At 44.8% G+C, this 23,858-nt stretch overlaps 2 protein-coding genes across 7 annotated transcripts in view; one reads left to right on the forward strand and one right to left on the reverse strand.

Annotated features, from left to right (window-relative positions):
- Positions 1-1,491: 1,491 nt before the first annotated feature.
- Positions 1,492-3,472, forward strand: hexim1 (HEXIM P-TEFb complex subunit 1). The gene is made up of 2 exons (XM_084329352.1): positions 1,492-1,610; positions 1,776-3,472. Exon 2 carries the CDS (start codon positions 1,842-1,844, stop codon positions 2,934-2,936), a length of 1,095 nt encoding a protein of 364 aa, XP_084185478.1. The 5' UTR covers positions 1,492-1,610; positions 1,776-1,841; the 3' UTR covers positions 2,937-3,472.
- A 2,766-nt stretch (positions 3,473-6,238) lies between these two features.
- The window catches only part of arhgap23a (Rho GTPase activating protein 23a), a 48,154-nt gene continuing 30,534 nt past the window's right edge, over positions 6,239-23,858 (reverse strand). For all 6 annotated transcript variants that reach the window (XM_084329960.1, XM_084329963.1, XM_084329962.1 and 3 more), the window contains 8 exons: positions 19,809-19,887; positions 18,940-19,013; positions 18,621-18,710; positions 15,143-15,268; positions 14,706-14,747; positions 12,810-12,903; positions 9,469-9,500; positions 6,239-9,243 (listed from right to left, as the gene is read on the reverse strand). In XM_084329960.1, coding sequence (XP_084186086.1) covers positions 7,768-9,243; positions 9,469-9,500; positions 12,810-12,903; positions 14,706-14,747; positions 15,143-15,268; positions 18,621-18,710; positions 18,940-19,013; positions 19,809-19,887 — 2,013 coding nt within the window. In that variant the 3' untranslated portion in view covers positions 6,239-7,767. The remainder of the gene's footprint in view (positions 9,244-9,468; positions 9,501-12,809; positions 12,904-14,705; positions 14,748-15,142; positions 15,269-18,620; positions 18,711-18,939; positions 19,014-19,808; positions 19,888-23,858) is intronic.

The raw sequence follows: 23,858 nt of genomic DNA on the forward strand, positions 1-23,858 counted from the left end.
ATGGGGTAATAAATTGAGATGTTATTTGGCCCTTTTCGAGTTAAACTATTAGATTACATTTCAGGAATTAGACCGACCCTGAATCAACATTATGGCCTGGTCAGCAACTAGCTAGCCTGCAGCTAACAACGCCGGATTTAGTTAACTATCCCTTTTAGATTCGATGTATATTTCAAATGTCTGAAAATGACCAAGTAAACGTGTTGAATCGGTTAACTTTTAATGCTACCATTCACATCGTTTCACACAGAAATACCATTGACGTTAGCTAGCCTAGCTTGATGTATGCACGGTTGCTAATGCTAGCTTCATCCTGGGTAACTGTAGGGACATTTTCAAAACGCCATAGCTAACGTTACATTTACATCAGCCATGTTACGTTTTTAAACACTTAACATTAGTCGTGTTAACACCCGAAGGGTCATTGTTTTTATGTTGTGGGGCTAACAACACGACACACTCACTTGCTAGCCAAGCAACGTTAGCTTATCCTTAGCAAGGACGATACATGATGTAGCTAGCAAAAAACACAGCAAGTTTTGCATTTACTTGGTTATGTTCAAAACTGAGCCACATCACACACTGTCTACTGATAATAAAGCTATTGAGCAATTGTGAGATCTCCTGACCCACCCTTATTTTCGAGGGGCTAGATGCAGTGATCGTAATGGCAGCTTGACAATGAATGTCGTTTGTTTACGCTGTGTTCATAGTTCCCTCAACCTCCTGCGCCACACCATATCCATCCGCACAGGCGAAAAATACTCTTAACGAAACATCTGATACTCAATTAGTTACAGAAGCAACACAAATCATGTCATCGTTGTTCAAGCAACAATAAACTGCGCAAAATGTGCACCAAGTGTTTGGTTTCTTAGATGATCAGCCAAAACGGACTACTTAATGTGATAAGTGTGTTTCATTTGGTCTAAAACGTAGGATGGATCTGATCATCTTTGTCTTGGCTTTGGGCTATAACGACACAAATAGTAAAAACAAACTATTATTTAAAAGTGTATCCACGTAATAACATCATACAGCATAAGTACCATGTAATTTTAAATGAAATGGTTCATTTTCATTCAGTCACTTTTTATATTTTCTCCCCATTACTTGTATATAGTAGCGTCCATGAAAATGCTACGGACTGCTTTCCTCATGAGGCTAGTGTGCTTTTGATTGACTATTGGCATAACCAATCAGAAAATACTTTAAGCTTAGCAACAGCAAATTTACGATCTTGCCCAATCGCCGAAGAGAGGGGTGGGATGTCCTGTGCCCAATATTCTAACACGTGATTGGCTGATACGTTTGTCATTGATCTTTGATTTGTGGGCTATGTAGTTTATTGTTGGGGGTTTCAATAGGACTTTCAATGAGGTTGGAACTACACGCCCCACACCACAGCTCGAGCCGTTAGCAACAGCATGCGCACGAATAGAGGCGGAGCTAGTATATATAAGCGCGAGCTCCTTCTTCTTGAGTAGAACACTGGACACTGTTGTGGCAATGAAGTGCTGTTCTCGGATGAACGATAGCATTGGCAGCACCGAAACAGTTAACGGTAGTTAGCAACACTAGCTCTGACGATTCCGTTGAGAAGTAACGAAGTAAGTGTCGCTAATACGGAACTTTACTGATCGATCATTGATATAGCGCTTTTAAAAGTTAAACTCAACTTTCCTCATGAAAGTAATTGTGGCTCATCTTAAATAATAGAAACAAATATTTAGCGAAATTAATTAAGCTTAATGATTTTTTAATTAACGTTACAGGTCAATTTGGACAGGAAGAGGAAATATGTGCTAAGGAAGGCAGCCCATCTGTACAACACCACCAGGATGGCAGAACGGACGGCTGAGCAGCAGACTCATCACCTGAAAACTTCAGATACCCCATCAGGTGGGAGCGGAACCGTTGGGGAGCAACCCCCAGCCAATGATAATGGCGGACCAGAGACTAGCGATAGGGGGCGACAAAGGCACAAACGGCACCGAGCGGAAAACGGCGGAAGGGATATCAACACAGACAAGTTGTGGCAAACGCACGGCGGACAGAGGGAGGTGTGCTCGGCGTTAGCTGCCGGAAACGCGCTCCCCAAGTGCCCGGTCGTCGCAGCTCAGCCCGGTCAGGAGCCGGGAGCTGATGGATACGGAGAGGGCAACCTGGTGGCACACGGGAACAGCGGAGACGGGCCGCTGGAAGAGACTTTATTAAGCCAGGTGCAAGGAGAGAGCGGCGACCCCGGCGGCGGCAGTGGCACAGATGCGAAGAAGAAAAAGCACAGGCGTCGACCGTCCAAGAAGAAGAGCCGTCGCTGGAAGCCTTATTTCAAACTTTCCTGGGAGGAGAAGAAGGCGCTCGACGAGCGGGAGTCGGAACGGGCTTCCCGGGTGAGAGAAGAGATGTTCGCGAAGGGGCTTCCCGTGGCCCCCTACAATACAACCCAGTTCTTGATGGATGAACACGACCGAGAGGAGCCAGATCTCAACACCGAGCCTGGGGGCAGGCGGCCCCCGGGGCCCGGAGGTCGCCAGGAAGACACGGCCAGCGAGGAAGACTGTTTTGATAACGACGACGAGGAGGACGACGGCAGCGGCGGAGGCAGCGATGGCATCGGGAGGCCGGGGAACGCAGGTGGGGAATTTCTTCAGAGAGACTTTTCTGAGACTTATGAGAAATACCACGTCGAGAGTCTGCAGAATATGACGAAGCAAGAGCTGGTCCAGGAGTACTTGGAGCTGGAGAAGTGCATGTCCCGGCTGGAGGAAGAGAACAACCGGCTGCGACGCGCACTCGACCCGGGCATCACCACCGCGGAATGCCCGCAGCCCCAACAACCGGACTCGGCGCCGCGGGTCCGAGAGCTGGGGGGCGACTTGGAGAGACTTGAGGTGAAAAAAGAGTGCGCTTCATTTGCACAGCCAGCCGAGTAGGGAGCGAGGACAGGTTGTTACAATTGATGACTAGAATGGACAAAAAAAGGCCATTTGGAAACATTCAAATATAGGTAAATATGGGACTTACACAGGAATTAAAAAATTGTCCTCAGTTAGTTTTATGTAATCGGTTTGTCATTTGGACTGTCCGGTCCGTGAATTGCAATGCAATACTTGATCAATTTATTTTCTATTTTGACTGTGGTGTCTATTCAAAACTTTTTCAAGAAGGAATGTAAATATTTCAAAAATAAGATTCTTTTTATAAAGAGAATGTATTTGAGAATATTTTGTTTTTGTTTTCCTGGTTCAACTTCGTAAGTATGCATTGAATTATATTGTCCTTTTTATTTTTTATCAAACTGTGTAGGTTACATTTTCCAAAATTCCAATTGTCAACTATTGGATCAGTTAGCAAATTTTTTTTTTGCATAAAGAAATTCCTGAATGGACATTTTAACAATTGTTTCAACATAAGGGCAAATAAAAGATTTGAAATTGTGATAATAAAAAAAAAAGTGTACTATATATATTAGACCTGCCGAGTTCAACTGTTTGCTTTAGAAGCCATAGTATAAAATTGTCTCTTTTTTTTTGGCATAAAATGTGGCCACAGTAGGCTCTGAATAGCCAGGTTTACACCACTTGGTTCCAGCCAGAGTGGAGGAGGAGGGGGGGGGGGGGGTGGGCCACAGGGATATCTCTTGAGGGTTATACTGCTCTTCAGAAAATAAATCCAGTTAGCTCAACTTATTTTGTAACAAGGGATTCAAATTGGAATCTCGATGAATCAGTAACCAGAATTCCCGTTCATATCTCTTCTGGTGTCAAGGGCCACGATGATGAAATCTCTGCTGCAAGTGGTCGCCGGTCAGCTTCCAGGTGGCTCATTCATCGGTGGTCTCATTGCAGAGGGTTTTATTCTAGACGGTTTTGATAGAATATTAGCGTCATCCATGGATATGTCACTGTAAATAGACTAATCAGTGGTGCGTGATTGAAGCCCCAACAGCTGTTTCAAGATCAAGTTCTCCATGATGTGTGGGAGCAATCTGTGCCAGAGGGCCCAGAGAGACCATACTCCTCTGCAGCCACTAGAGGACACTATTCAGCTTCCATTTTAAGTGTAGCATTGTGCCTCATCTTCCAATATAATAGACTACCTGTTAAGAGGACAATACCTCTTGATCTTAGGGCATGAATTATGAGAAATAAGTAGGCATTGAATTTTGTCTAGGAATTCCACAAAGTGTACACGCACATATACAAAGCAATCTGCTTTTTATCTTTTATCTTTTTTTCTTTTTTTTTTTAAACATAGTTCTGTTTATTTACATCATATAACATTGCTTTAAAGCACACAGCCAAGAAGGAAATGGTTTCAGGTCATTTTCATATTGGATAAGTTTTTACTCAAAAGCAATTCAAAATGTACACAATACAATATGTTACATATTCAGACAAGTATGTACAAAAAAGATATTCAAAATACAATAACAAAAACATTAGGTAAATCACATTTCACACAACTAACACACACAGTGTCGAGTTGATATTTTCCTCACGACGAAGGCATGGGCAGAGTTAACAGTCGAATCTGCACAGCTCATCTCGGGAAATAGAATGCAGATGGATGGTACCATAGTCTCCATTGTCTGGTATGACCTAATGTCTCAGAGTAGGGCTTGTTATAGGTGTACCATATTCACATACTGTGGATCACTAGGCAAGAAAAAAAGGACCTTGAGTTTCAGGTGAGAGAATGCGATGCTGTTCCACCATCTAGCAGCATTCAGGACTAGCTGTTGGTGCCTATATAAAAGGCAAAGAGTGCATAGACATGTCCTTGGCTTGAGTGTGCTTTTAACAGCCCCTCAGACTGACTGCTTGTATTGAATGTACATATCTTTGGGTCAGCGCCTAAGATTATAACAGTGACCACAGGAGGCAGGCTATACAAGACAGACTGCCGTTCTAGGCGGGGGGGGGCATGGAAATGACAACGGGGAATGGAACGATAAGAACTGACCATGGCACTGCAGAACATAAAATGCATTCCATAAACCAGGCACTTATAGGACACATCTTGAGGTAAGACAATACTCTAAATATTAGGTTTTCTTTTTAATGGTTTATTTGGTCAAACCCACTCAGTGGGTGAGAACGAAAACAAGTAAAGTCTCTCATGAGATTGAAAGATAAGATTCTTGCACCTTAAGTTATTGTGAAGGGAAATTAATTCCCATGGTCAAAATGAGGGATGGAAGCAGTTTATATATATGTTACTGGGGATCTGTGCTAAGCCCCGGCCATTTACCCCATTAACACTCAATCACTTGAGTCTGGCCTTATTAAAAAAGCATTATGTAACTCTAGGATAAAGCACAAACAGAACTGATTGAATACATGGGGCAAATTAAAGTAGATCAATTTACGTAATTACAAATCTAGTGTATACACTGGGATACATTGGCAATTCTTGAAATACTGTCAACCGTTTTCTCTGTCACTCATACATAAGGAGCTGCTTCCTCTTCAGTTTAATGTCTATTGTAAATAGGGATGCACCAATATATCGCCAGACAATCGGCATTGGCTAATTTGGGCAGTTTTTTTTTTTTTACGACCGATTGTACGAGCCAATTGTAGAGTTGTGTTTTTGTGACCTTTTCACTAGGGAGTGTGTTGCTTAATATATAGGGAACAATGGCATAACAAAAGGACTTTTGTTTAAAGAACAAATACATTTAAGTTAATTCTCCACTCATAGTAGAATGTGTCCTTTACTTGTTACAGGGAGTATTGCAACCTCCCTACACTCGAGATGCTGGTTGATTAGGCACGTCAGAGACCTTTAACCTCTTTTATACGTGCAGTTGTACAGACCAGATTTTCTTACAACAAATGATATCGGTATCGGCCTCAAATAAACATGTTGGTGCATCCCTATTGTGAATGTGAGATCTCCACCGTACAGTTGATTATGGGAGACGTGATGTAAATGAGGATTTTGCTTCCTTGTCTATTCAACCGATACCGTAATAGGGAGGTGTAGGTTCACCCGTATAGGGATTTATCATTGGGAACATTTATTATCGGCTATTGTAATTATTCTGCCTCATGAACATTGGCAAGCTTTCCATTTTTGCACAAAATGAGTTCCCTTCTATCACTAACATTATTGTTTAAGCATTTTTGGTTGAAATACAATTATACGTAATTATTTTACGATTAATTGTGAATTGTTTCATATTGAGCTATAGATTGTGGATGAATACACACAGAAAGGTACGCCATGCCAATGTTCATGCTTTATTTGTTTTAAACGAGACAATTTAGAAATGTGTCCATTGGAAATACATTGCCATTTCAAGCGAGGTGGACCGGCCGGAAACAACAATGACCTAACCGCTACACCTCCCTATACATCGCTGAGGTAACAACGCTGTATTATGTGATTCCTTAAAAATAAAAATTCTGTTCTTGTTGACGTGAATGATATTAAAAGTACAGTGACCACTGTCTTGGATAAAAGGTTGTCTTAGTAAGTGATGGACAGATTATTTCATGAGATAAAGGTCTTCTGCATAGTGCTAAGAGTCACAGAGAAAGGCAATCTAGGAGAAGATAAGGAACAGGCTTTTTTCTTTTTATCTTGTTTGTGTTGAACAGGTACACCGAAGAGGTCAAATCACAATAAAAGTACTTATTATTTTCCATACAAAATATATATAATATATATATTGAATATAAAAAATAAAAAAAAAAAATATATTAAGGGAAACATTTCAAGTAACACCTTGAAAGAAATGCTTGTGCACCTCTCATGCACCTTTGTAAACCATAACAAAAAGGAACCGAGAAAGTAAAAACAAATATGATAACATTATATTTATATTTACAAGGTTAACTTAACAAGGCTTTGTACAAATGTTACAAAATAGTTCCAACACAAACACCTGCACACTCAAGACATCACAGGCATTGTTGGTCAAACTCAAACACACACACACACACAGACAGATAAACATTATTAACAAGTACAGACGGACAGCTGGATTTTGTTTGTATGTTTATGTGACAGTATAGTCTAGCTTTGCTTTGAGCGTAGATGAGGGTGTTGTAGTGCCTGTGATCCACAGGGTAACAGATTGGGAAGACTGATCAAAATCAGCTTTAGTCTGAAGGTTGAGATCCCTCTTTAAAATGGCTCCTGCCGTGACCCATTAGCAGTAATGTTATGCACTGCTAGTATGTGTGTGTGTCTGTGTTCCCGTGTTCTGGCTTACTCAAAGCGGGTTTTGGAGTTCCAACTGTTAAAGAACTGTGCTGCGAGCAGCGTTCTGCGAGGAACCCCCGGGAGGTTTCGTTTTGGCCAGGCGTGTCCTCCTCCGGTCACTTATGTGAGGACAACCCTCTTTACCCATTTCCCCCGTCAGCCAGGCAGGAAGCAACAGAAGACAGGAAGGACAGGGGGCGTGAGTAACTACTCCTGGCTGTTAACATCGACTGTGCTGAGGTCTGTCTGTGTCTCTGTCCCATGTCAGAATTATCTCTAAAATAGCACACACGTGAAGGGGGGGGAGAAACTTTGGCAACACTGGAATGCCCCTTGCCATGCAAATAGAGCTTATCGAAAAGGGAAGGGGGGAGACTGCTCTCAGACCTGTCGTTTTGGTCCACTCTCTCTGCACACTGCCTCTCTGTCCACTGCCCACTGTCGTCTACTGATCTAGAGTCAGTAGCTAATGCTCCAGCCCCCTCACGGACAGCAGCTTTGGCCTCAGGTCCTCGGGGTGGGGGAAGAAGGTGGGAATGCTGGCCAGGCTTACAGGTACTGGTGGAATCTAGAGGCCAGTGCGCGGCGCGTGACAGGAAGCTCTTCACCCAGCAGAGGGGGGCCCGAGTCGGGACCCTGGGGGTCCTGGTGAGCCTGTGGTTTGGCCTGGCCGGGAGTCCCAGGGGACATGGGAAACTCGTTGAGGGTCAGTGAGGGTCCCCTGTCAGATGACTCAGTAGGGGAGGCCACCACGGTGTGTCTGCGCCAGGCCCGTCTCTTCCTCCGTGTCTCCGGGGACAGGGGTTTCCTCAGGCCCACGAGGCGCAGGTCGTCAGCAGAGCCGAGGAGACGGGCCCGCACCTGGTCCGCCAGAGACCCGCGTCCTTGTCCCTGCCCGGTGGGGGTGAAAGAAGCGGCCTCGCTGGGCGGCAGCACCAGCTTGGGTCTGGTCGGATGCAGGCTCTCCTGACTGCTGCCCGAGGAAGGATTGGTCCTGGAGGTGTCCCTCCTCACCCTCTGCACGCCTTCCTCCCCGGTCTCCTCACCCTGGCCCGCGGGCCCGGACAGCTCCAGCAGGTCCAGGGAACGAGTCTTAGCCTTGTCCCCCTTCATTTTCTTCCTGGCCAGCGTGTCGCACTGGATCAGCTTGTGGGAGTTGAAAGAGGGCCGGGAGTGCAGTCTGTGACTGGCGGAGGACGACGACGAGGGGGTGGTGGACCGCGCCCCTCCGTCACTCCTCTCCCCGGGGTCCTGTGTGTGTGTGAGGGCTGTGGGCGGGGCCAGAAGGTTTGTGGGCGAGAGAACGGGGGCTTTGTAGTGCATGTAGAGGAAGCTGCGCTGTGCCTGCTGCTGGGGCTGCGTGTGTGGCGGCGTCGTGGGCGTCGGGGGCTGTTTCTCGGGCCTTTCCTGGGTGAGAGAGCGCGACGCGAAGCCACTCTCATTGTCCGTCTCGCTCACCAGCTCGCTGTGTTCATCGTCGGCGTCGTCACCACGCCCCTCAGACGCCAAGCTCCGCCCCAGCGTGGAAAGGGTGGAGTAACCGGAGACAATGGAGCGGGCGTCCTCTCGCCACGGCTGCCCCTTCACGCCTGCCCTCACCACCTCCTCCTCCTCGTGGAGCAGAATGGTTACCTGGCTTCTTTCCTCCTCCTCCTCCTCCTCCTCCTCCTCACGGCATGGCTGACTGGGAGCTACTGCCACCGCCACCTCCTCTTCCACCTCCTCTTGTACTCTCACGTTTTTTACAGCTTCTTCCTCGTCTTCCTCCTCTTCTTCCTCCTCGTCGTCATCCTCCTCTCCCTCTGCTCGAGGGGCAGTGTCTCCCCCTGGCGACTCTACCTCCTCTTCCTCTCCTGCTCCTAGGTGGCCGGGTTTGATTGGCTCGTGCTCCGAGTCGTCGTCCGTGCTGCTGCCCAGGAGGCGGGCGTTGTGACGCTTCCTGCGTTTGCGGCCGGTGACGGCGGCCATGATGGACAGGGTCAGGAAGTCCTTGGCGGTGATGTCTCGCTTTGACCCCCACGACCCCTGAGAAAAGAACGGAAGTCAGAGAGGCAGATTCACACAGCTGCAAACCAACCTTTACCGTGCCAGCGTCCTTTCTGTCCCACTGAGATGAAAGGTCTTTCACAACCGTCATTAGATTAAGTTACTAGCGATGCTGCCCATCATTAATTTCGTGACAAAGGGAACACCTGTGGGCTCAAAAGTATCAAAGCCAAAGTCCTCTACCACCGTGTAATAAGAGCTTACCTTTGATTTAGCTGAGTCACTGTTGGTTGAGTCTGGAGGGGGAGAGAGAATAAAGACAGGGAGAGGTCAGAGGGTCAGATCCACTTCAAGGAGGCTCTATGTGCCTAACAAGGGCTGGGTAGGTGACTGGCCACAGTGGAGAGCACAGACAGTTGGTGAGGGCATCACTTTTATTTTTATTAAGGTCTTATTTTTGCATGATTCGAATTTGCATCATTAAAAACTCAAATCACTACGGTAAGAAGGAATATTATGAAGGAAAGTTATACTCTGTGTCTGTGACCACCATGTGACTTCCACAGACCGCAGCGAGCACAGCCACCGCTCACACACCATTACCCCGCAGGACGGGATGTGTAGCTAGCGACGCCAAATGATTGTCCGGCAAAGTGAATGGCGTGTGATCGGGGCCTTCGTGGGGTGCGGAGGGGTCGAAGGGGACGGCAGAAAGAAACCACAGCACACACGGATGACATCACATAAAAACAATGATGACATCGACCCACGACGGAAGCGTTTGGGAAGCGGATAAATGGGCGGAGAAGAAGACTGAGCGGACAGGCCTCGAAAGAGGATACGCGTTTACCTTAAAATACACAAAGATACACACACACACAACAACCAGACACACACACAACGACCAGACACACACACAGCGACCAGACACACCCACAACGACCAGACACACACAGTGACCAGACACACACACAGCGACCAGACACACACACAGCGACCAGACACACCCACAACGACCAGACACACACAGCGACCAGACACACACACAACGACCAGACACACACAGTGACCAGACACACACACAAGGACCAGACACACACAGTGACCAGACACACACACAGTGACCAGACACACACACAGCGACCAGACACACACACAACGACCAGACACACACAGTGACCAGACACACACACAAGGACCAGACACACACCCAACGACCAGACACACACAGTGACCAGACACACACACAAGGACCAGACACACACAGTGACCAGACACACACACAGCGACCAGACACACACAGTGACCAGACACACACACAAGGACCAGACACACACAGTGACCAGACACACACACAAGGACCAGACACACACCCAACGACCAGACACACACAGTGACCAGACACACACACAAGGACCAGACACACACAGTGACCAGACACACACAGTGACCAGACACACACACAGCGACCAGACACACACAGTGACCAGACACACACACAAGGACCAGACACACACAGTGACCAGACACACACACAGCGACCAGACACACACACAACGACCAGACACACACAGTGACCAGACACACACACAAGGACCAGACACACACAGTGACCAGACACACACACAGCGACCAGACACACACACAGCGACCAGACACACACCCAACGACCAGACACACACACAGCGACCAGACACACACACAACGACCAGACACACACAGCGACCAGACACACACAGTGACCAGACACACACACAGCGACCAGACACACACAGCGACCAGACACACACAGCGACCAGACACACACACAGCGACCAGACACACACACAGCGACCAGACACACACAGCGACCAGACACACACACAGTGACCAGACACACACAGTGACCAGACACACACAGTGACCAGACACACACACAAGGACCAGACACACACCCAACGACCAGACACACACACAAGGACCAGACACACACAACGACCAGACACACACACAAGGACCAGACACACACCCAACGACCAGACACACACACAGCGAGTCGACCAGACACACACACAGCGAGTCGACCAGACACACACACACACACAGCAACCAGACACACATGCGGACTCTCTCCGCTTGTCTGTCGCATTCACACAAATGAATGCCCTGAGAGCCCACAGGAGGGAGGTCGGGGGTGATAGACTGAGGGATACATGAGGGGCCCGTGTGGAGTGTTTGTGGGAGACGACAAGACAGGTCAATGTGGTGGGATCCCACTTTCTCTCCACTCTCAGTGACAGACACACTGTTTACACTACAGAGTCCGTGTCTAGTTAACACCGGCACTGTCAGTCATCCATTCATTCATTCATTAGTCAAGACTGGGTGATGTGGGAGCATCATGGTGCTCACGCACACACACACACGTCTGGCTTTAGTCTGACACAGAGAGAGAGAGATGACGACACCTAGGTGGGGTGGGGGGGGCTTGATGGATACAATAGATACACAAACAAAAACACAAACCACCACCAGTCTCTCTCACAGACACAAGCGCTCTTTTATTCACTTGTATAATAATACAGCACACACACACACACACACATATTGCCAGGCGAAATCCCATCCTACCGCAGTGGCAGCTCCACAGGCTCAGCTAAGAGAAGGACGCAGAAAATGTACAGAGAGAGAGAGAGAGAGAGAGAGAGAGAGAGAGAGAGAGAGGAAAAATAAGTGGAAGAGAACGTGGAACAGCAGGTGTGACGGTAGCTTTCCTCTCATCCTGCAGAAAACCCACCTCTCCACACATGGCGGCCGCCCGGTGCCAGCGCCTTCAAGGTGGATGTGCGTATGCCCCCCCCCCCCCCCCCCCCCCCCCGAGAGGTCCAGAATTGCCGTGTACAGAAGTCTACAATTCTGGATGCCTGCTGTACGAGTTATTTTGCATCTGTACAAGGCGATTCTTGCTGTGTCCGCAAGTAAGTTCTCTGCAGGGTAAGAGGAAAGGCCACACCTGGTATACCATTGGAGAAAACGGTCAGCAGAAAGAGGAGAGAAGTAAGAGCACACCACCAGTGACTCAGGATCAGAGCAAAGGGCCAGGGCTCACCAAGCTCAACTATCTGCCATGCTTATTTACATCATTCTGGCAAGGCGAGGTGGAAGAAGGAATGGTTGCTATGTGCCCCACGTTTCTAGGATTCCTCTACACAGGGCCAGGAACGCAGCCGGAATGAGATGGAGTCAATTGCCCGACACAGAAATTCTGACATCAAAGTGTAAAAATCTTGACATCCGTAACGGATATCAGCTGGCTGGTTAGTGAACAAGGAATGCAACTAGTTCATTGCTATTCTGTTTATTTTAAGACATCTACAGTCACCGGCGACACTCGACTCGGCCACCCGCCGGCGGGAATTACCGACGTGAATCTCCCATAACGGTCGATCACGCTGATGCCATGACTTTGTTTACATTGGAAAGCTTCTGATGTTGCGATCCAGGGGCTTTGATTTCTCCTTGCTTTCTACTCCTAGAAATCTGGGTGTCAATTAGAATCCTATTGGCCTGTCTGGCCAGAACTAGGCCAGTGATTGGCTAATGAGTGCAGCGAGTGGCGCGCTCACCGGAAGCCTCCCCGAGCAGCGCGGTCCTGCCGATGTTAGACAGCAGGTGGTCGATGTTGGGGGCAGGCTGCACGTCCTCCTTGTCGACTGGCGTCTGTACGGACAAACACAGAACCAACGTCATTTACAGGGATATATATATATATACAGTTGTATGACTTTATCAGCAGTATCACTGGCAGGTAGTAAAGTATTGTTGCGTTTCATTACTCTGTGTGGTGTGCCACGACCAGACCTGAGCTGCACTCAACAGGGCATTCTGTTTGCAAATATTTGCGTGAATTCATAAATATTACGCTGTTTATGTTTTAGATTAAAGTATTAAACATTTGCGAACAGTATGGAGAGGTAGTGCGAAAATGAAATTGACATCGCGGTTTGTTCAAGTTGTGCATTTCTATCCACTCTCTCGTTCGTTATTGTTGCAGCTTACTGTAGCTGACATTAGCAGCGAAGCCGCAAAGGACAAGCCTTTCTCTTGCATGAATTAGCGGGCCTACCGATGCGGTACCGACAAGGAATTCATCCAAGGGGAAAGTTGGATTTTGGGCTGCACCAAGATCACGTAGAGATGTAAGATCATTATTCTGATGATGCCTTAGCCTACACAATTTGCAAATGAGAATAGGAATATGATAATTATTCAATTAACACTAGAAGCACCGCCACTGGGAGTTTAGATTTTCTTTTAATTAGATTACTATTAATGATTAACTAGCTAGTGATGATGAAGATGATGAGGAGGGTAGTGTCTATCCTCACGTGTCTTCGAAAAAACATGGGTACGCAATTATGTAAAGTCACAGGGACAGGTGTGAACAAGCCGGTGCCTGTCCTCACGTTATTCTCGGAGACAACCAGTCAGGTGTTATTATGCAAAACAATACGTACGCTGACACAGCACAAAATGTGAAACGTGATATATTAGCGGATGACAGCATTCCTCACGCTTCTGAGCAGGTAAAGCGTGGGAAAAACACATGCTGCTATTAGCAAAACATTCTGGCAAATGAGCATTATTCCCACAGATCATATTTGTTAAAAAACATGCCTGACACAATGACAACGACTGAATAAAGTGTAACGTCAGGTACCTGTGAAAATGCCACATTGCCTCCTTTCCGCAAACAGATGCTTGATGCAGATCAATAGTGTAATTTATTTGTTGAAGAACCGATAGTATGCAGCGTAGACTATATACTAGTTTCACAGTTGGGCTATGAGGTTTTGACATCGCTTTGCATGTGTCTCAAAACTATAGAAGGGAGAAATGGGAGTGAATAATACATTTGGGTGTCGCGGTTATGTTAGATGGATCACTCTCGCTCACCTGAGAAAAGGCATCGGACAAGACCATGACACAATTCAACAGGTGTAGGTATAACAGGCTACTAGCTCTCTCCTCAAAAGATGAGGGCCACATAGTCCTGTCCCAGACTGGGACCCCATTCGCAATGAAAGGCCCAAAATACACTATTATGTTTTGTAAGATTTGTGTTCCTTGTGTAAACTTGGTAGAATTCTCACTGTAATGAAATTATATCAAATATGACCTCAAACTGAACAAATTCAAACGTTTGGTATCAAACTGAGCAAAATCTAATGTTTGGTTAAAAAGCATTCAAGTAATGTTGACAGTAAACAGTGTTTACTGCAAATGCTAGAAGCAAACAATGTTGTTGAACGCACCGCTGGAGCATATTATTATGGATTATTTGCAAATAATTATTTGTTTGTTTTAATCCCCTCGTGGGTACCAGGTGGGTGGGGTTTACAACCCAATTATTTGCACGTTGTGTACGTCAGGTCTGGTTACAATGGTTTCCTGTTTGAGATAATTCAAACTTTCTAAACAGATACTGATGACCATCCAGTCACTATGGAAGTATACTGTACCTTGTCATCATTCTCTACCTCCTCACTGAAGAACCAGGCATGCTGCAAAATGAAATAGAGAAGGAAGACATTTGTAAGAGCACATTCATACAGGGTCATTCATACAGTCCTCTATTGGAGCTTATTGGATGCTTTTGTGTGTGTGTGTGTGTGTGTGTGTGTGTGTGTGTGTGTGTGTGTGTGTGTGTGTGTGTGTGTGTGTGTGTGTGTGTGTGTGTGTGTGTGTGTCCATCCATCTGTGTGTGTCCATGTGGATGTGTGTATGTGTTTGTCCGTCCATCTGTGTGTCCATGTGTAACTATGTGTCCATGTGTGTGTGTGTGTGTGTGTGTGTGTGTGTGTGCGTGTAGGTGTGTGCGTGTAGGTGTGTGTGTGTGTGTGTGTGTGTGTGTGTGTGTGTGTGTGAGAGTGAGAGAGAGAGTCTGAGGGGATCTCACATGTTGTATGAGCGTCTCTACTATCTTGTAGCGGTCAGGCATGTGAGTGACCATGTCTGTCATGTTATCTTCAGATGTCCGCACCAGAGTAGGACCGAACACCAGGGCCAGGTTACGAGGCTCCATCTACACACAGGATAGAGATGGGCATCAAGCCATTAGACAGCAGCATCACTGACTGTGTGTGTCGTGTTTCTTCTTTTGATTTGAAAGTTGATTGGTCTGTCCGTTTCCACAGGTATACATTATACTATTTTATTATCTTTAAAGGGCGAACTATACCCAATTAAATAATTCATACATTCATACATGTTATTGCCTATGGTCTAAGGCAGTCCAAAATTATTAGTGAGAACAAACAACTCTCTCCCTAATCCTGCTCACGAGTGCTAAAACTCAAATTCGTAAATGTCATCAAGTATACAGTCTGGAGCTGTGCCATAGGCAATTGGGAAATGTATTTATTTATTTATTTGTAAGGGACCATGTATAATATTGAACATAAATGTTGCCTTTTGATGCAGTGTACCAGATTTAACTTCAGCTGATTTGAATCTGCAGTCCCTTGGCAGGTTACAGTCAATACACTTAGATACATACAGTAACAGTAGGCCTACAGTTACACATAACACATACTGTAATGACAGATACACAATGGAGGGTATACAATTAATCAGGATAAAAGGCACATATATACAGTGTTGTAGTGCATTACAATTAAAATGACACCCTGGCTTCATAATTAGATGGAGCCCAGATATTAATTTAAGCTTGTTTGCCTTAAGCCATGTTGTCAAGTCTTAATATCTGCCGGAAGTGTATTCCACTTGTTAGTGGCCTTAAAAGAGAAGACAGACTGACCAAATGTTGACCAATGTGCATCACATTGTTATCATGCAGCAATCTCCTCTAGTCTGGTAGTATAGTGCAGTTTATGTGTGATGACCTCAAATAGAGGTAGAAGGGCACAATAGACCATGTAGAATACTACCATGTAGTCAACATGGTTTGTGGTCTGTCAACATGGTTTCATTGCTGGGTTAAGTACTTCTATTCTATTCTATTCACATAATATGCTTACTTCATATATCTATTCTATTCACGTATATGCATACCACTTGTATCTATTGCTATGTCCGCCCACTACAATCACGCGAGCTCTCTAACGCCTGTCCCGTCTCCCTGTGAGTTGCTGTCCCGGAGTGTTGGACGTCCCGTGATGAAGACCGGGAGGATGCGACCCTCTCTGCGCCGCCCCCTATCTCCCTGTCTCCGGCTGTCTCGGAGCGATGACCGGAGTGTTGAATGTACCGTGATTAAGACGGGGAGGATGCGACCCTCTTTGCGCCGCCCCTGTGCCTCAAATAGATTTGCTATCAGCTCTATCTTTAATCTTTCAAAATGTTCAGTTGCTATCGCTATCAGCTCTATCTTTCATTTTTCAAAATGTTCAGTTGCTATTGCATGCACTCATCTGTGTTTCACTACACACATGAGTGCATGCTTACCAACTGTCAGTCTGCAACACTACTATCACCGACATCTAAGAAGGGAGATCCCCCCTTGAATGGCCCTTCTAAGGTTTCTCTCCTCCACACTGCCTGTGGTGCATTTTTCCCTATTGTTAGGTTTTAGTGAGTTTTTCCTTACCTTCGCGTGGGGTATGTCTGGGAGTGTTCGCATTGCATTCATTTATTTGCACTTATTTTAAATTTGTTGGACCTTATGGTGTTCTTGTTTTGTTCTTGACTTATTGTTATGTTTCTTCTTGACTTGTTTAAAGAACAAGTCAATGGTCTCTAACTACACACCCTCAAGACCCCTACGCTCTGCATCTTCTGGCCGCCTCAGACCTACTCCTATCCAAGCTCCGGGAGGGTCATCAAAGAGAAGTCGCCTATTCTCAGTCCTTGCCCCACAATGGTGGAATGAACTACCCACCCCAGTTAGGACAGCCGAATCCCGTCCAATCTTTCGCCGTCGACTAAAGACGCACTTCTTCAACCATTATCTGAATTAAAAAAAAAGAAAAAGAAATATCTAACCCTAACTAACCATACTGTCATGCACTTGTCCTAATAAACTAACCTACACTGTAGCACTCAACACTTTGATGAACATTGTTACTCAGCTGATAGAGTTGTGCCCTTCCTGATGGCTTGTCGTACAGAACTTGTAAGTCGCTTTGGATAAAAGCGTCAGCTAAATGACTAAATGTAAATGTAAATGTAAGAAGACGTGTCCGGCCCATGGGGACATTAACGTGTGTTGTCGGGCCTTACAAATAAATTTGATTTGATTATGTAGAAAGATGTTATAGGTGACACTGAGAACACCCAGGGGGAATGCTCTGCGTATATGGATACATTTTCTGTTTCAGAACTAAATGGTAAATGGCTGCATTTTTATATAGCGCTTTTATCCAAAGCGCTTTACAATTTGTTCCTCACATTTTACCCATTCACTCACATTCAAACACCGACGGCGGAGGCAACCATGCAAGGTGCCAACCTGCTCATCTACCTCCCGAGCCACTGTCGCCCCTAAATCTACAAAAATCACTACCATCGAATAAAGCTCATTTGGGTATAAAAAAAGCCCCAGTTTATACCTGATGATAGTACAAGTTTGAGTCTTACTTACGTTTACATTTAGTTGACGCTTTTATCCAAAGCGACTCACAAATTGTGTGCAACAAGTCAGCAAGAGGGGTACACCTCTGGAAGTTAAGGTGGCATTGTTCCTCTAGCAGAATTTACTTTTGAGTGCATAGTAGAATAGATATACTAGTATAATAGAGAGTAGTATAGGCATAATAGCATAGTAGTACAAACATTTATTTTAGTGTTTAAATCTTTTTTATTTACTTCTCTGGTCTCTGGCTTTATGAGAGAGTAGCTCATGTGCACAAATATGAATTGATCTTTCCACAAATGAATGGAAGCGAATACGGATCAGCTAGCCTAGCTTGAACCTCCGGGAGAGGTGTTTTTGGCCAATAGCTAGGCTAGCTGATCCATATCCGCTTCCATTCATTTGTCGTATGTAGGCTAGCTTGCAGTCAGATCACTTTTTACCGAACACAGAGAGAGGAAATCTATCATCTATCTATCGTCTTGTCTGACTCTGGAGAAGACGCTAAGCGCATTTCCCATAATGTTGGCGTGTTCCTTTAACATTGGAGATGAAAATGTGTGTTTTTTGGAAAGGAATACGGGGAAGGCCAAAGCACAACTGGGGGGCGCTCTCCTCTTGCAAGGTGGGCACCTGCTGGCAAGAAGCAAGAGCCACTGCAGAGAAGAGAGGGTGGTGGAGATCTATGGTAGAGGCCTTACACCCCCAAGAGCATTCACAACACCATCACATCACTGACAGTATCCACACATGATGAGATTCATGTAGAAACTATAGAAGAAAAAATAGAAAACTACAAAAAGATGCAAAAAAAACAACAATATCGATTTCCTTCGACACGGACCTTGTTTTTATCAGAGTTGTCGGCTACAGTCTTCAGGTGGCCAATGAGGAACTTCAGAGTGTGGTAGTAATAATCTGGCAGGTCACGTATCTGAGGAGGAGGAAGACAGGAACGTCAACAGTGAATAACCCGTGGAACCTGCTGGGTTTCACTCACTCTCTCTCTCACGCACACGCACACGCACGCACACACACACACTAACCTTAACCTTGTCCTTAACACTGCAATAGCCATTCTCATTTGGTAACGTCTATGGTAACACACACACACCAGCCAGGAAGAAAATTATACTATTAAAATTGATGAACACAGTACGTACCAGTTTATTCATTGTCTTGAGCCTCTCTGATGCACTATCCATTCGGTTGGCATCTATGAAGTCATTATACTTGTCTGCGAAGAAAGAAGGAAATACCAACACATGAGGACATAGGCCTATTATATATATTTTTTTTATCCACTTTTTCTCCTTATTTTTCTCCCATCCCAATTTCGCCTCGCCAATTCTCCCTTCAATTCTCCCCTCCCCTGTCTCGAACGTTGCTAGACCATGCCTCCCACTGGTCGGCTGCAATGTGAACGAAGCCTTGCATCACGTGTCCCCTCCGGTACACGAGGAGGCAGCTGTTGCATCTTTTCACCTGAACAGCGCGATCTCTCAGTGGCGAGGAGTAACGCGTGGGAGGCTCACGCTGCCCCCGATACTTCCTGATTCTGCTGTACAGGCGCACCAACCAACCTGTAGGAGTCGCTGTCCACAACGTCCGATCCCCACCCACCAGCTTCCCACCCCTAACACTGCCAATTGTGTTAGTATGAACGACCAGCCAAGCCGGTAGCAACGCAGAGAGCTGGGCTCGATACCAGCATCTCCTGCGTTAGTGGCGAGCGCCTTGCCCACTGCACCACTCAGCCACCCATAGGCCTATTATATTGACGTCGTCAGAAGAATTCCGTTCCCAGGGGAACAGCTTGGGCCCAAGTGTATTTCCTGTCAGTTTGTATTAGCACCAGGAAATAAAGTTGGGCCCATTTAGAATGGAACTGCTCTGCTGTCATGTTTGAAAAGGTCCAGGAGTGCATGTTCAAAGTACTATGGGAACGCATGTTATCTATCATAAGAAAATAATAATAATAATTTGAGTATATTTATGTAACCCTTATTTCTCATGACAACTCTGGACTCACCATCAGTGAAGAGGGGTTCTGGAAGTTTCCGGAAGAAGGACTTGAGCAAGCTGCTGACAACATTCAGGTCCTGCCACTTCTGAAGGCAGAGAACAAAAGGAATATCAACCAGCTGCATCCAAACATGTCAAATGACCGCATCTACGTTATTACACTGTTCTTTACATCATCCTTTCACAACTACAGGGAGGTTTGCCCTGAGTGGGAGGTTCGAAGGGTCAAAGTGGGTATAAAACAGGAGGGTATACCAAACAGAGAAGGTAAAGACGACTTTGAACTGTTGAACAGTAATCCAGAACTATTTTATTGCACTGTACATTTTTTTTTTTTATCTATTCTATTCTACTATTTTATTGCACTGCACTATTTTACTCTGTCTATTTTATCTTACTCTTTTTATTATTGTCTATTTAAAACTGAATCAAACCATAAACAAGGTGGCCTGTTGGGATGTTAGATCCTAATGTGAAAAACTGATTTTATGTCTGCACTTATGTGCTCATTTTATGCCTGTCTTTTTTCTGTTGTGAAGCACTTTGAGCTGCAGTTTCTGTATGAAAGGTGCTATACAAATAAAGTTTATTATTATTATTACTACAGTTAAAGGTTAGCCAAGCTGGGCGAAACCTGGCTGTTAAATACAGTTGGTGTCTTTCTCTGTCAACTGGTTTGTTACATAACATACATTGTGTGTATAAGCTGCCATTGTTATTATAAGGTAATAGAATAGAATAGAATAGAATAGAATAGAATAGAATAGAAATACTTTTATCCCGTGGAAAATTAGACACTGCAAATCGCTCAACATTTAAACATTTAGACAGGACAGGTCACAAATTAGAATAATAACACAAATCAACTCAAGTTGCCTAGGATAAGAGTAGAGTAAAATAAAATAAAATAGGATAAAATGAAATGAAATAAAATATACAGAAATAAATACAAGTAACAATTATTAGTGTTGATTAATGTTGATTCTGGTGTGGTTGCCAATCTTGTTCCCGGGTAAACTTGAAACAAATGTGATAAAACAATATATAAAGTTCATATTTGCATTTCCAAATGTCAATCTGTTGTTGTATGTATAATCAGTTTCCACTGTCTATTTAGAAATACAAACAGACTGTCTTGATAGAAAAGCTAATGTTTGCTAACGACTCATCAAGCTAGCAAAGGTTGGCCATCTTGGCTAGTTGGTCATGTACAATGCTAAGCTAACATCATATCAAGTTGGCAAACTGAAACAATATGCAGTGGAAATAGTTGTATATGTCATGAACTGGTTGTACAGACGACGACAGAATCATTTTGAAATTCAAATATGAACTTTATATATTTGTTTATCACGTTAGTTTGGTGGGAACGGATTTGACTCCCGGACAAGAATGGCATCACCATAGATATGGTATGGTGTGGTTTATCTCTTAATCCCAGAGGGGAAACATGGTTTGCCACCAGAGCGAATACAAATATACAAACATGAAAGAAACAGTTACATGATACAATACAGAATACACAACACAGTAGGAGAGCCTCTCAACACAGTGCTAACGGTGTTCGTTAAATTTTTTAACCGCAGCAGGAACAAAGGACCTTCTCAATCGCTCAGTAGAGCATTGAGGCATCAACAATCTATCACTGAATGAGCTTCGCAGAGCATAAAAAATACTGAACAGTGGGTGGCCTTCAAAGGATTAAATGGTGTTCAGTTTAGTTCTAGTTCGCTTGGCTATGATGATCTCCAGGGAGTCAGGAGGGAGGCCAATCACTGAGCCAGCCTTTTTAATGATTTTATTTATATGTTTTTTTTTGTCAGAAACCGTGATGCTGCCCCCCCAGCAGAGAACAGCATTAAACAGGACACTAGCCAGGATACCCTGATAGAAGACATAAGAGAAGTGACCTGCTGATGTAGAAGGATCTAAGCTTCCTCAAATGAAAAAGCGGAGACTGGGCTTTTTTGAACACAGAATCTGTGTTCTGCTTCCAGTCCAGCTTACTGTCCAGAACGCCAAGATATTTATAGGACTGGACTATTTCAACCTCCTGCCCCCTAATGATGACAGGAGAGACATTCATCTTCTTCCTACTGAAGTTGATGACCAACTCCTTGGTTTTTTTCAATGTTTAGTTCCAAAAAATTGGCATCGCACCAATGGACAAATGAGTCTATCTCCTTTTTATAGGCCCGGTCATCACCTTTGTTGATGAGACCGATAAGAGCAGTATCATCAGAAATGTTTTGCATATGGCACATGGCCTCGCTGTGTCTGCAGTCCGCAGTATAGAGCACAAAGAGGAAGGGAGCCAAAACTGTTCCCTGGGGGGCTCCTGTTTTTGTCCAGATGACATCCGATACTATGTCATCCAGCCTGACAAACTGAGGTCAAGGAACAAGATATTTCGTGCACCAAGAGATGGTTGAGTTGTGCAGTTTAAACTGGATCATTTTGTTTGCTAGGATATGTGGCTGAATTGTATTGAAGGCGCTAGAAAAATCAAAGAACATTTCCCTAACAGAGCTGGCAGGCGTTTCAAGGTGGCTATACATTTGGTGCAACATAAGAATCAGTGCATCGTCGACTCCTACACTCTTCCTATATGCAAATTGGGGTCTAAATAAGGTGCCACCTGCTCCCTGAGGTGGCCCAGCACAACCCTTTCAAAACATTTCATGATGTGGCATGTCAGAGCAATAGGTCTCAGGTTAATGAGGCTATTACGCACATTGTTCTTTTTAGGAATAGGGACAAGACATGATGTTAACCACATTACAGGAAGAGCATATGAGGACAGAGATAGAGAAAAAGGATAATGAAAAACATGGCACAACTGGTCAGCACAGACCTTGAGGGTGCGTGGATAAATACCATCAGGCCCGGGGCCCTTGTTTACCTTTATGCGCTTAAACTCCTGACGAACCTCTTCAGTAGAGATGACAATAGGGGGACAACTGTCCACAGGACTAGGCTGAGCCAGAGAGGAGAGGATACTCTCCTGCTCAGCAGAGAAATAAAATGTATCAAACCTGGTTTGCATGATTAACATCAATCTCAGGGCCCAGACAACTGGAATTGTTGGTCCAATCAGTGATTTAATGCCTTTCCAAAGGCCCCTGGTATTGGTATTGGACATTTGTCTTTCTACCCTGTCTTTATATTTAAGTTTAGCTTGTTTTACTTTAGCTTTCAGCTCCTTTTGAGCATGTTTAATCATTATCTCTGTCAGTTTGTATTAGCACCAGGAAATAAAGTTGGGCCCATTTAGAATGGAACTGCCCATTTAGAATGGAAGTGCATGTTCAAAGTACTATGGGAACGCATGTTATCTATCATAAGAAAATAATAATTTGAGTATATATATTACCGGTGAGAAATGCCCTCTTCTTTTAGTTAATTGCAGCTTTCACCTCCCTGGACACCCAAGGTTTATCATTGGGGAAAGTTTTCATTGTTTTACAGGGGATGGCATCATCAACACAGAAATGTATATAGGCGGTGACTCTGTCAGCTTTACTGTCCAGGTCAAGATCATCGTCGTCAAAAAATATAGACGAGTCAGTACATTCAAAGCTCCCTTGTAATTTATCACAAGCATCATCAGACCACACACGCACAGTTTTCGACTTAATAGGCTGTCTCTGGATAACAGGAGAATAGCTAGGCATCACAGATAACAGATATAAAACAGATATAGATATATATTACGTCATAAATCATGGGAAAACTGTCCGCCATCTTACCTGGGTCTCTAACCTTTTTACCTGGGTATTGTTTACAATAGCCACCTATGGGAAGCAACTGTGGTTATCGTCTGTGCAGCACCTAGTTGCTGTACTAAAAGGACCAAAGATGCCATGGAGGCTGGCATAACTTTCCACACGTCAGTATAGAATAGATGATTTATTATTTTATATATGGGTCAACTAAAACTACAAAAAATTGACTAGGTGACTTTACCGTTAGCAAAGCTATGTTAAATGACCAGCTGAGTCAAATGCTATTGCTGATTCCTAGCTCTCAACAGCATTGATCTGTTACAAATAGTTAT

Source organism: Notolepis coatsorum (assembly GCF_963971535.1).
Source record: "Notolepis coatsorum genome assembly, chromosome: 14".
In the NCBI taxonomy this organism is placed as follows: Eukaryota; Metazoa; Chordata; class Actinopteri; order Aulopiformes; family Paralepididae; genus Notolepis; species Notolepis coatsorum.

Excerpts from the sequence above, each read along its gene's own strand:
- hexim1 (XM_084329352.1), top strand. The coding sequence starts at position 1,842 with ATGGCAGAACGGACGGCTGAGCAGCAGACTCATCACCTGAAAACTTCA.